Raw genomic sequence first — 14,715 nt, 5'->3', positions numbered from 1 at the left:
TGGGGCCACTTTCATTTGCCCTTATTTTGCTATTGTACTTCCTTGCTTTCTACGAATAGTCAAAAAACTTTGTTTTAATAACTTCACGTGTGGTAAATTTCACAATGGCTTTGCAAGAGTCCCGTAGGCTAGGGCACATATTTAAATGTAGTTTTTGATTTAATTTCACAGTTTTCACATTGTTCTTATTTTCTTCAGCTTAAAATATAGCTAAGCTTATTTAGCAGTTCACTTTTAGAAATACCAAATATTTAATTCCTTTTAAATATTTCTTTAATATTTTTTTTCCTCGTCGCCATTAACGTTATTAAAACACAAACGCTCACTTTGGTGTCTGTAAAATAACTCCACGTCTTAATATTTCTTTATTTGCAATAAACCTCTTTTAAGTAAAGCTTACATTTCATTTTATCTCTTAAAAATAGTCTTCTTCTTCTTACTCTAATTTCTCTTATTAGTACGTAGATTAATTATTGTTGTAAATATATAAATAAGTATGTATGTTTATATGTTTGTGTTATGTAGGAGTGAAGTATGTATGTTTATATATATGTTTGTGTTATGTATGAATGAAGTATGTATGTTTATATGTTTGTGTATGAATGAAGTATGTGCAAAGGAACATATGGGTTCTAATATTACAATATTCTGGCATTGCATATTTCACGGGGCAATACTTTGTTACCAGCTTATGAGATGGTAAAAAAATTTACCGGTTACAAGAATACACAGAATGCGAAAAGGGTTTAAAAATTGACAGGAACTTTATTTACCGGTTACAAACTTTTTATTACCAGCGCAGAATAGACCTGTAAATGTTAAATGCGGTGTCCGGAAAATGTATTTATGTCGTTTTTTGAAATTTTGAATAGTTAAACTAATTTTTATGTTAACGTAAGTCAAATATGTTCAAATCTAACTATGTTTGTATTGTTCTAAATAATTTTGCTTGTTACTAATAATGTTTCCGTTTTTGCAAATTAATAAACAGACTCCCTGAAGATGACGCGAAAATGCGTCGAAACGCGTAGGAGAAAAAAATAAACTTTGTTTTTATTTTCAACACACCGGCCGAAAAGCTCCAAATACAAATACACAAATAAATTTACAACATTGGCCCAAGAAAAGAGAATCATGAAAGTTTTTTAGTTTGCGCTCGCAGTTTTAAGAGGTTTTCTTTTAAAGGCACTGTCACACGATTGGGTATTTTCTCAAAAATTGGTGCAAATCGTGTCGCAATTGTTTTAATACCCAAATAATTTTCTTTATCCGAATCGCGAAAAATAATTTGTTAAAATTTTTCAATAGAAGTTCGCTGTATTGTATCAATCGTGTAACTAACAAAAAATTTACTTCCCGATTTTTTTTAATTAAAATATTATCAAAAAGCTTTTAGATCGGCCCAGCCTAAAATACACATGTACATTCCTACCTTGATGAGGATAAAATTGTTGCTGCTGTTGAATCGAGTGGTATTGATTTTGACCAATCCAATGTTGCTGATTNACGAAAAATAATTTGTTAAAATTTTTCAATAGAAGTTCGCTGTATTGTATCAATCGTGTAACTAACAAAAAATTGACTTCCCGATTTTTTTTTTATTTTGTACCAATAGCCCAATATAAAAAATTTACAAATCTCTACAAATGTACCAATCGTGTGACACTTCCTTAAGAGGTTGTGGAACAAGTCCATTGTGCATGGAGAAATAATACATTAATGTTTGTAATTCCTTTATTAATATCGCGTCAATAAATTGCGCCGGCTAAAGATATGACTTAATTTGGTTCTTATCTACTCGGAGCTAATTGTTATTTGATTAGAGTTAAGTCAACATAATGTCAAGATTAAAATATTATCAAAAAGCTTTTAGATCGGCCCAGCCTAAAATACACATGTACATTCCTACCTTGATGAGGATAAAATTGTTGTTGCTGTTGAATCGAGTGGTATTGATTTTGACCAATCCAATGTTGCTGATTTTGACCACTTAATTGTGATACTCCCTGGGACATGTTTCCCATAAAGCCAGTTTGATTATTTTGAATGTTACTAATATGTTGCAAGCTTCCTTGAGATTGTTGCTGCATCAGTACTCCAGAATTTTGTGGTACCACTGGATTCGAGCTAAATTGTTGATTATTTACCTTAAAATCAGATGCAAGAAAAATTAGGTTATTTTAGATATCAATAAAAAGTAGACAAAGAGTGTTGCAAAGCTTTGGAAAGAATTTCTGTCATCCCTTATCAAATTTGGCTTTGAGACAAACCGATTTCGGCTAAACTCAACACCGGAGTCAAACTATGCAACCCACATGTTTAAAAAAAATTCTACATCAAGAAAGAAAAATCAGAAGAATGCCCAAACAACGATTAAATATAATTGAAAATATGAAGATGAAGATATACAAACAATAAATCTTTGAGGGAAAAATAACAAACGAGTAATAGACCAAGAGCTCATGACCAAAAAACCCATCATACTTCAGATCGATTGAAGTTTTTTGTGAGCTTAGCTTGTTAATATATGTATAAATCAAGATCCGCAGGTCTGGCTGCTGAACAGCGGTCTTGACAATAAAGTTAGAACAACGAAAAGTTTATGACCCTAAAATCCTCTCAAAGTATTTAAGCTTTCAAACTAGGAAACTAACTGCAAAGTGTTATCTATCACTTATACTAGCAGCAATGCACTTTCAACATGGACTGGCAGTAGAAATTTCATCTAATATAATAATATAATACAATGGCGCTTACACATATGTTTGGTTTGCCATTGCCTGCCGAGCGGCGACCGCTGTTAAGAAAAAACCTTTTTTCAAAATTTTTTTTTGCGATGTTGCTTTGACCAGGGCTTGAACCCAGGCGTCGCGGAGTGGAAGCGCGCACTGCTTTCATCTATTTATAATATTACTAATGTGCTGTCAAAGGGATATCCCATCTGAAATACGTTGACTAATAGTTGCAACAATGGATTTTCACTATGGGCTGGCAGTACTTTAAGACCATAAGAATTGGCAGGCAACCTTGAATTTCTGGCTGACATATAAAAAAAATTCCTCGAAAACTTTATTTCAAAATTTTATTGTAGTTCATTGATTAATTCCTCAAAACTTTATTTCAAAATTTTATTGTAGTTGATTGATTAATCGTTATTAATGCATGTGTGTAAACTAGATGGTTCCATTTGAAAAGACAGTCTTAACTAATAGCCAAATATAAATTAAGTTTAGTAAGTAGCGTGGAGTACTAAAATTACATTTTTTACCTGTTTCCATGCAAATAGAGGAATATTAACAGGAAATCAACACCTGAGTGGAATATCGACCTATCTCGGCAGCCAGTTCGAAAACGCCCTATTTCCAAAAACTTTTCAAGAATGCTCTATCTCAGGCTTCGGTCCAAAACGCCCTATCTGAGCACATTTTCAATACATTTTCATTTGAGATAGAGCGTTTTTGAACCGAATTCAGAAATAGCGCCTTCTAAAACCAAGTTCTGGGATAGGGTGTTTTTCAATAAAATTCTGAAATAGGGCGTTTTTCAATCAAATTCTGAAGTAGTGTTCTTGAAAAGTTTTCTGATATAAGGCGTTTTCGAACTGGCTGCCTAGATAGGTCAATCTTCCATTCAGGTGTCAAAATACGACTACTATTTTCTTACTACGAAGATATGTGGGGCAGGCGTATAAAAAATTAATAAATATAATAAAAAAAATAAAGAATGTGCAAATTTACCAATTTTGAGTTATTGGGCTGACTTGATTAATCTTTGGATGTCCTATGTTATACCAAAAGCCAGAATACCATGCGTACATGGAAAGCACATATTTCACAATGCCAATTACCTGGATGCAGAGTTAAGTCTCGTAAAATCACTTCAAACTTGATTTCCCAAAATTTTAATTTGTATACATTCATGTTTCTGGCATGCGGGGAACGATATGTACTGCCGATTTGTTTTACAGAAATTATTTAAAAAGCAGACGTCTCGGTTGCTCAGCAAATCGGTTAATCGTTTCTGCAATTATTTCACATTGATTCTCTAAAACAGATTTTCGATGTATGCTTAAGATGTAAGAACTTAAAGGTAAATTTTATAAGAAATTAAACTGACAATTTATTGAAACTAGCAGTAACCCCCGAAATTCCAGTGAATGCGGTAAAAAAATACTTACTAAAATTAAAAAATTAAAGTTAAGCATATAATAAAACATGATATTCGTAAATATACTTCAGTATTTAGTTGCAGATTTATTTAAAGAACTTCATGAAAGACAATGAATATTGTACTGCTAGAGGCTTGGCGCCGTTTATGGTGAAAGGCATTTAGTATCACACTTTTAAACTAAAGCTTTCTTAACCCTTTGAGTATAAAATTTCAACCACTGATTCTAAAAATTTTTAAATATATATACCGGCAAATTTTGTAGCGTTCAGTTCAAAAATCACATCAACAAATATATAAATATGTCCTTTATAATGGTCAGTGATATCCTAGGTGTTTAAGAAAGAAAGTGATGTCAACTATTTTTATTTTTTGCTTTAATGAAATATATTTCAAAACTATGAATACCACTGTGCCACAAAAACAAAAAAGTTTCAGAACACACGAAAGAATCGATATACTGACGAAACTATGGGCCAAATATATTAAAACTGCGTTTTTAGCTTTCCACTCTGACGTCAGGATTTTTTTCGAAAGACTTTGAAATTTTACAGATATGATTAATTAAAAAAATATTTAAAAAAATCAGTGCAATGAAGAATAACAATATGGGCACCAAATGTAAGAGAAAATTCTGTTGAATTTAAAAACAATAAATTTTTTTGGTTTACAAGGACGAATAGGTATTGAAAATGCGCTTTTAATAAATTTTATCTTTTCAAGTTAATAAAGTTTGCAGGACGAAATTCGATGATGTGGTCGTTGCACATATATTAGTCCTCAAACAATAATTTGTTTCAAAAATAAATATTGCAAGGTTTCAAGGATTTTTAAGAACAAAATCTTTCAACGACATTTTCTATACCCATTCGTCCTTATGCACCAAAAAATTTATTCTGTTATAATTCTACAGATTTTTTTCTTATATTTGATCCCCTTATCTTTATACTACATTGCACTGAATTTTTTAAATAATTTATTTAAATAATCATTTTTTTATTTCAAAAGTCCTTTAAAAAAAATCCTGACCTCAGAGAGAAAAACAAGGTACGTCACTCAAATGAATGAATTTTTTTTTAATATCCGTAATGTTTTCGAGGTTTTGTTATTTTCCTATAAAAATACCGTTCAAGCTGTAACCACATAAATCACAGTTACAAACTGCACCCAAAATATAGGAAAATTCCACAAATTTTAATCAAAATTTAAACTTATTAATCCGATTCGTTAAACATTTTTGGGTATGCAATTTTAGTCTAATGAAGTGTAAGTTTCAAACGGCTAAAAATACCGCTAATTTCTGAGAATTTTTTTTGGTGACGGATTTTTGCACTTTTTCCATACAAGCATGAATTTCTAATGAAACAAAATATCGAAGACCTATAGCAACAAAATTTGAGAAAATCAACGCCATTTTTTGTAAATTACACTTGTTATATAAAAAAAAACCTCAAAAGTAGTCTCCAAAAAACAATTATCAAAAATCAGCGCGATTTTTTAGCTGGTTTAAACTTGCACTTGATTCGACTAAAATTGTATGGGCTAGAAAACTGCATACCGAGCCGATTAAAACTTATTAATCTTCCTACACATTCCAGCCGCAGGCAAATGCTTGGTACAATATTTATAGTTAAATTACTTACAGGCTCAATTTCAAGTCCGCCTTAATGCCTTAATGTTCCCTCCCGGGTATCAAGACACTTTTGTCCCCTATTTCTGAAAGCTTGTAAAACTAATTTTGAATTGCACGACCCACTCCGTTGCTTATGCCAGGATTTTAAATCGGGGGCGGGAATGGAGGGTAAAAACCTAACAGGAGCTAAAAGCCCTTCCACCAAAAGGCCTTTTTGAGAGTCAAGAGGTATGTCCCTCTTCATTCCTTTCTCCCTTTTTTTGTATTGGGTGACACAAATTGAAGGCCTTCTGCTTTCGCTACCCATTGTAGGGCTTTTGTAGGACGTATTTCAGAAGGCTCTTTCGAAGAGTTCTCATAAAAATGATTCTTTACTTAATAAAAATCATACTTCTTTAAGTACATACATACCTTTATTTAAGGTTCATATCAAACATGTTTTATTGCAATCTAAAATGCATACTTAGGTAAATTCATTTGTGATGTTGCAGCTTTCGCACATTTATTTAAACCAAACGCAAATCGATTTAACCTAAACGCAAATCGATTTAACCCAAACGCAAATTAAATTAATCCAAACGAAAATGAATTTCACCCAAACGAAAATTANAATTCGCACATTTATTTAAACCAAACGCAAATCGATTTAACCTAAACGCAAATCGATTTAACCCAAACGCAAATTAAATTAATCCAAACGAAAATGAATTTCACCCAAACGAAAATTAAATTTAAGCAAACACAAATTAATTTAAACCAAAAACTGTCAGTACAACTATCGATTAGTTACATGTAGTTTGGACCATGGTCCGTATAACCATCAAAATATGCTCTTAAACACTCAAAGGGCGCTAACGTTATTTCATGTACATGTACATACAGTATCGGTCATATCTATAGCACGCCATTTCAAAGTGATATTGTGTGCCACTTATGTTTATTTATTTATTTTTAAGAATTTTCAATTAAAATACAGTTCTTTCTCTAACAAACCCCATATAATCCCAAGTTTAAAAATTTGTTGAAAACTACAAAAAAGTGCAGCAAATTTTCACCTAAATTTCAAACTTTTTTCTCGGAAGTGTTTGAATTTTTCTGAATACATAGTTTTATAGCCCATTCAATTTTAGTCTGCAAATGTGCAAGTTTCAAGTGGTTAAAAGTTACCGTTGGTTTTTTAGATTTTTTTTCGCCAAAGGTGTTGCGGTTTTCTTCCATATACAAATAAATTGAGTTTATTCATTATATGGAAGCCAATGCGACAAAAAAAATTCTAAAAAATTAACGGTAATTCGTAGCCACTTGAAATTTACACATTATCAGACTAAAATTGCAGGGGCTAAAAAACTGTGTACTCAAAAAAATTCTAAGACTTCCGGGAAAAAAGTTTCAAATTTAGGTGAAAATTTGTTACACTTTTTTGTAGTTTTCTACAAATTTTTAAACTTGGGTTTATATGAGTTTAGTTAGAGAAAGAACTGTATTTTAATTGAAAATTCTTAAAAATAAATAAATAAACATAAGTGGCACACAATATCACTTTGAAATGGCGTGCTATAGATATGACCGACACTGTACATGTGCTGCTAAATTAGCTAACTGTCCTTTTTTGGCCCTTAATATAATCGGTAAATGTATGAAAAAAGAAGATACAAGTTGTGTCAAAATATGTTGCCGAAATTTGTTGCCAAAATATGACATAGCGAGAACCAGCGTTTAGCGTAGCTGATTTGTGTTGGTTCACAATAAAAAGTGAACAAAAACTACTGCCATTCACAATACTACATCTATAGGGCGATGAAAACGATAATACGAAAACTGATTTCACACGATACGCTTGCAAGCGTTTATCGTCTATCGTATGGAAATTCATAATAGGGTGGTTAAGTTCATTCTCTTCACGATAAACTCACTCACCCATGAATTTGCATGAGGCATATTAGAAAGAGTGAATTCTTATTGATGCCCAGTACGGCGTAGCTCAACCAATTACCTCAGAAAAATTAGTTTATTTATACTTATGCAGCAACTAACTTCAAATTGATGTATAATCACCTAGGAGTCTCATTGAGATAAACCAAATGCTTACACTTTTGATACATATCTTTGCAAATAGTTCAATATTAGTTGTAAAATCATCAACTGTGGGCAATTAACTATTTCAGCATGAAAAGTCATCTGTAAAAGAAACATATGACTTTGCTTTGCTTTAAGCCAAATGCATTTTAAAGCATGTCGTTGAAATCAAATGCAGAGTCGGACAATCGACTTTCTGCTTGCACACAATTCAAACTGAATATTTGAAAGCACATTTGCAAATCTGGCTGTAGCTGAGCGTGTAAAGATGTTTGCTACAATTGGTCGCGGCCAAGAATGCCCATGTTCAAAACTCATTAGGCGGAACATTTAATTTTAAATTTTTAATTTCGATTTTTCTTAGTTATGAAAAAGTATCTGTGAAGTGCAGCACGAAAGCGTAATCAAGCGACTGACTTTAACTCTTTAAGCCGTGCGTTTTAAAGTAGTGAAATCAAATGCAGAGTCGGATAATTGACTGATGCCTAAAAACATCGCCCTGTTAAAGTCAACAGCTCGTTCCAAGGAAGAAAGTCATATTTTAAACTAGTTGTGGCGGGTAAAAAACTAGTTGAACATCAATATTTAAACTAGTTTCTTTCCGTACTGGGTGGCATCATGATAAAAATATAGTAAGGTAGAACCGCTGAGAGCAACTTTTAGCATTTGTGAAGTTTGCAAACAATATCATCCCTGCAAACCAAAGTTCCCGAAATCTTAAGGAAATCGTTAGGAGTATCTCATTTCTGTAAGGATTTTTTTACGAATTTTCAAAGAAAATTATATGAAGTGGTTGACACGAACTCGTAAAGAAATTTCTGTACGAAAAATAAAGAAAATTCTGGAAAAATTCTGAAAGATATTCTTCACATAGCACCATTATTTTCGTTGCTTCACAGATTTTCTTCCGAAACTTCGTAAAAGAATGGAAGTGTGCGTAATTTATTTCATTTNATTTCATTTTAGAAAATTCGCCAAAAAATCGAATTAAATCTAAACGAATTCTTTAAAATTTCTTTACAATGCAGAATACTCTGAAAAAATGGTTTGCAGGGATTTTTAAATTTAAAACTCACAAACACATTCTCACTTTCAATCTCCGACAATAAAAATGTTTAATAACACAGGCCTGCGAAATTTAAATCCCCCTTCAATATTTATGTTATTTTTTTGAATATGTAAGTATGTCGGTAAGTCGAATTCACCATTCTTTCAACTTTGAGCTAGATTAACTGTTGACCGAGATGACTTGTCGAAAAATGACTTTAGACCTTTCTCTACACAAATACTCCAAGCCCTTTACAGTACAACGTTTCGTTCGTTAAATATAAAAATCATTGTTTTTAATTATTTTATTATTTTCAATTATTAGATTATTTCTAATATATGATTATTTTTCCAAATAGGTGAAGCTGTGTTTGGCAGGCAAATTTTTTTAAGTTTACATTAAGGCTGCGTTTCCCCAGATTCATTTAATTGAAAATTGCTTTAATTTTTGAATTTTTGGTTTCACCAATCAATTTTAATTTGTTTTTAATATTGATTTAAGTGACCTATGCTATTCACTTAAATAAAAATATATATATAAATGAGTGGGAGAAACGCAGCCTAAATAACTGAAATAAATGATTCTACTGTAGTTCACAAGTAAGAAATGATTTCTTATAGGCATTGTCAACTGCCTTTGTTATTCATTTATACTAGGGCTGTGCGATTATTCGATTACTCGACCAAGGTGGTTAATCAGTTTTCCGGTTAATCAATTACTCGATTAATCAAGATTTTGATTACTCAAAACGATGATTAATCGAGTTACTTGATATATGATTACTCAAAAAAATTAATTTTGCTGGTTGAATGAGTTTGCTTTGGAAAATGCTTATTTTCTTTTTTACATTCTGTACATGAAAAAATTATTTATTGAAAACAGAAACGTTGTTTTCAAAGTATCAAGGAACTACAACTTCTTTATATGTAAACAGTACTTTGAAATGTTGATTACGCATTTTACTCATAATGTTGATTAATCATAAAGCAAATTACTCATATATTTTTCTTTTTGGTTAATCAAAATCTTGGTTACTCGAGTGTTTGAACTTTTGAGTAATCGTAATTTCCAATTGATCGAATAATTGAGTTACTTACTTTATGACTAATTAAAATTTTGAGTAATCAATTAATCGCACAGCCCTAATTTATATTGTTAGAAAGAATTTTGTAGAGGAAACACCTTCAACCAAAAATTACCAGAAATCAAAGTAATTCTCAGATTTTTGAAATTTGCGCTTTACATTTGAGTTTTTTCTAATGTAAATTTTATAAGAAATGTTAAAATATACCTATTAAAAATTTATAATAGTTACCTCATTAATTTTTCTCTTTTTAACCGACTTAAAAAAAGACGAGGTTATCAATTCACCGGAATATTTTTTTTTTATGTATGTTACCGCATAACTTCGGACCACATTAACCGATTTCGATAATTCTTTTTATGGTGCCTCAGGGGAGGTCCCATACTAATTTGGTTTAGATCCGATCATTGGACAAAGAAGAAATTAACGGTACTTCTAAACTATTATATGAGATTTGAAGTCGGTAGGGTTTTTTGCTTAAAAATAACTTGTTATTGTAAAAATTGTACAAAGGAATTTATATTCATAAAGTTTATTATGAACTTATTTAAGAGTCATTGCATGCAAATTTTAAAATGCGACCTCGTCTTTATTTTTTTTCATTTCTTTTGTTTTTTCATTATTTTTAACCGACTTCAAAAAAGGAGGAGGTTATCTATTCGTCGGAATATTTTTTTTATGTACATATGTTACTGCATAACCGATTTCGATAATTCTTTTTTAAAGGAAAGGTGGTACCTCAGAGGTGGTCCCATCCTAATTTGGCTTAGATCCGATTATTGGATTATGAAGAAATTAACGGTAATCTTAAAGTTTTACATGCAAATTGAAGTCGGTTTTGTTTTTTGCTAAAAAATTACTTGTTTATTTAAACAATAGTCTTCGAGAGTCTCCTGCAAATCGATAAATTGTTTTAGTAATGATTTCTTTTTTGTTTTTTGCTACAAAACCTCTGTGAACGCTAAGCATACCTAAACCTGAATTCAAGTACAAACTAAGAGAAAATATTAAAAGTTATTAATTATTTTACCTTTTTTTAAGTAAATTACTGTTTATCAGACTAACAAAAGTAAGCTGAGAAGGACGTTCACAGTGGATAAAATTATCGAGGACCAACCAGCAGTTTACCAAAACTACCGAAATGGATGTGCATTAATTTTTTTGAATTGGAAATTGACTATGAATTCATTGAAAGAAACTTACATTGAAACTTTGAAATTTAGCCCGTATCTGCGTACATCTACGCTTAAAGTATTCTTGCATTTTTTACATAGGGGCTGTCCATATATTACGTAAGACCTTGGTGGGGGAGGGCGGGTCTAGAATTTTCTTACTTTTTCTTATTATTACGTAATATTATTCTTCTTGTGTTCTTATTCAAAATTGTTCTTTATAAAATACGAAAATTAGCCCAATTAAAGTACTAAATTGCATTGAAATGAAAAATATACATTAAATACAGAGGATATTACAATTTTCTACAACTTTCGCTTTAAATTTTCTATTTTTCTAAAAAAACGTTACTCTTCGCTGTCTATTATAACCGAAAAATGCAGCTCGAACACAAACAGGCGAAAACTCCCTTATACCATGTTCTGACCGACATCGAAGACATGTTTTCGTTGCTAAAACTAGTTTTCGATCTAAAACTTGTGTTTTCGTCCATGTAAATCTGTCAAACTAAAACCAGTTTTCGCTGAAAACCACTTGAAAATTCACGGTCCACTCATTCCAATCGGTGTCTGCACTAGTTTTTTTTGATTATTTATCGAAGTGGAAGTCATATTTTATCATCTTAAATACGCCATTTCGGATTTATATTGGCGGGTCAAAATAAAATAAGCATGGAAGTAAAAGGTTGTTAATGAAAGGAAATTGAAGGAAAAGTATTTTGGTTTTGTATTTGTGTAGCAAAACTGTAAACAAAGGATGTAAGAAATGTCAACGAAAACACCAACAGTCGGTGTGAACAGCCTTCAGCCCACAATCCCAAAACTCGTTTTCAAGGTGTTTTCGTTGTCGGTCAGAACATGGTATTACGTAATATATGGACAGCCCCTAAGCATTCACAAAAAGCTTCACTTGATCTTTTCTGAGCCTCAGCTTCGAAGAGCAAATAGGATAATTTCACGACGCGGGCGAGAGCTCGTGTGTGTCATCACAGAAAATTAAACAGAGGATATTGTTGAGTGGGTGAATCAAGAAGAAATTTCAGTGGACTGTGAAAATGAAATACCTTTGAGTGAAAAAGAAGTACGAGATATCCCTGTGGCTACTCCTCTTTCAGATTGGCTGGCTGAACCGTGGACCAAAGATACCGACAACAAAGAATGACTCGTATAACTAGGTAATGAAGTTTTTAAGACTGACTAGGCATAAATCCTATATTTGTTTCATGGATATATATAGTATTTTCTAATGTTTAATTGAAAAAATATGTCTAGCGGATATTTAATCTTACGTAAGATCTGCGGCGGGGGAGCGGGATCAATTAAATATTACAATTTATGATGGGAGGGGAGGTTCAAAACAGGTGAAAACTCCCTTACGTAATATATGGACAGCACCATATGGAAATGCCAATTAGAAATTAGATTGTTTCTGTACATAGCAGATGCACGTACATACGAAATACATAGAAATTTTTATATTTTCATCTGACATACAGATAGAATCATTTGTATTTGTTTTATTTCGGTTTCATTGAATATGATTTTGAACAGTTAATCAAAAACTCTGAACTTGACAGACAGATGCAATTACATACATATGTATCAGAACAGTCACAGGAATTGATCTTTAGATCTTCAGTTTGGGCTGAATTTGTTTTAATTTTCCGACAAAGCAAAAACGCACCAGAATCTCCTAACAGTAAAATTAATAACGAGCACGAAACATTGATTTTTAATAATTTGAATTGGAATACCTACAACAAATTTTTATACATACAAAGTACATTAAATCCTTCAATAAAAATTTAGTGTTTTTCGGAAAAAAACTCGATTTTTTTTGGGTTTTAGTGCTTTTTCAAATTCATATTTTGGCAACGATGGACGAGGCTGTTTGCAAACGAGTACTTGTTAAGTACGAGCGCACGCGCTGTGCAGCCAGCGAGCGAGTAAGCGAACGGGGGCAGCGCAAGAGTAGAGCGGCAAGCAAACGAGGACCTCATTAGCTCTACCCTCACGACAGTGATCGGCAGGCATGGGCAGAGATGTAGCAGGCACGGATGCCAATGTTGGTTGCTTCCAACCATACTTGGTTTTTTTTTTAATATTTTCGAATTTGGTTGTTTGGTAGTTTTTTTTCTGGTTTGGTTGTTTTTTTTTTTTTAATTACAAATTAGTATATTTTTTCTTTACTTAAAGTATTACTGCATATTTAATGTCAAAAATTAATAAACGAATATCAAATATATTAGGATAAAATGTTAATCTGGCCGCATTGGATGCTATTACCGTAGTATGGTAACCTTATATACATTTCCAAGCATTTTCGCAGTTTCTCTTTTACATGCGCATTCGTGTTTTATGTTTGACAACTTCAACTGAGAGAATTAGGATTGTGGCAACAGAAGCAAATACGCGCCGAAGCTTTGCGCCATTATCAGGTAAGAAGTGAATATGTAACAATATTTGATTTTTGTGAAATTCCAGCTTCACAGTGGTTTTTGCCGTTTACCAGTTAGCAGTACCGAAGTTGATGTGGCTTTTGCACCATGGATAAGTAATAATTTTTGTATAACTAGTTCTATAATATATGATTTGAGTGATATTCCACTCACACGCAAAATGACAAACGAAAGTTTCGAAAAGAGTGGATTACTAACTTTTCCTGGCTTTAAGAACGAGACGGCAAAGCATTTTGTATAGCATGCGAAAAGACTCTAATGAATAACGCGTCACACTTGAAACTGCACCAAGAAAAAGCTGTCCACAAGAAAAACGTTGATGTAAAAAGTAAGCAGGTTAAAATTGATAATTTTGCTTCCTCAAGCCAAGGCATTGATTGTCTAAGGAAACAAATTCGCGGTGCGGAATATACGTTAGTAATGTTTTGTATAAACCGTTTCTTCTCATGAATTTTTTTCCAACATTGTTATACACTTGCTGTCCAAATTCCAAAATTGCTAAAGAATTGAAATGTGCGCAAACCAAGTCAACGCATATTACAGGCAAGCAAATTTTCTTGCACTAATCGAGTTGTTTCAAAGTGATGCTCAGTCAATTTATGAATCTATAAAAACTTTTTTTCTGCAAATCGTATCCCTATGAAAAATTTAATTGGGCTGGCCACTGATGGAGCTAGTACTATGGCAGGAGATTTTAACGGGTTGAAGACAAAGTTTAAAAATTCAAACATATTCTGTCAGAAATGTACATGTCACAGTTTACATTTATGCTCCAGTTATGCTTGCAAAACTTTGCCTGCAGAAATAGAAACCTTTTGTCGCAATGTTTATAAATATTTTTCATACAGCCCAAAATGAATTCACGAACTCAAAGAATTCCAGGAATATTGTGGTGTAAAGCCACATAAACTTTTAGGTATTGCATCAACCAGGTTGCTTTCTTTAGAAAGCGTCATAGGGCGAATTGTTGAGCAGTGGGCCCCTTTACGGCTTTATTTTACAAATTGTGTTCTCGAGGTAAATGGAATAAAACCATACGAATTAGCTAACATAATGATGAATTCCGAAATTAAAGT

General features: G+C 32.2%; 1 protein-coding gene across 1 annotated transcript in view; it reads right to left on the bottom strand.

The window, feature by feature from the left end:
* Positions 1 to 14,715, bottom strand: part of kto (mediator complex subunit kohtalo) — a 76,613-nt gene that overhangs the window by 8,741 nt on the left and 53,157 nt on the right. Inside the window, exon 9 of the mRNA XM_017620948.1 lies at positions 1,910 to 2,147. Coding sequence (XP_017476437.1) covers positions 1,910 to 2,147 — 238 coding nt within the window. The remainder of the gene's footprint in view (positions 1 to 1,909; positions 2,148 to 14,715) is intronic.

This window comes from Rhagoletis zephyria, unplaced genomic scaffold (genome assembly GCF_001687245.7).
Source record: "Rhagoletis zephyria isolate East Lansing unplaced genomic scaffold, Rhagoletis_zephyria_1.1 Rzeph_scaffold_02304, whole genome shotgun sequence".
Lineage (NCBI taxonomy): Eukaryota > Metazoa > Arthropoda > Insecta > Diptera > Tephritidae > Rhagoletis > Rhagoletis zephyria.
This window is presented reverse-complemented; position numbering and strand designations above follow the sequence as displayed.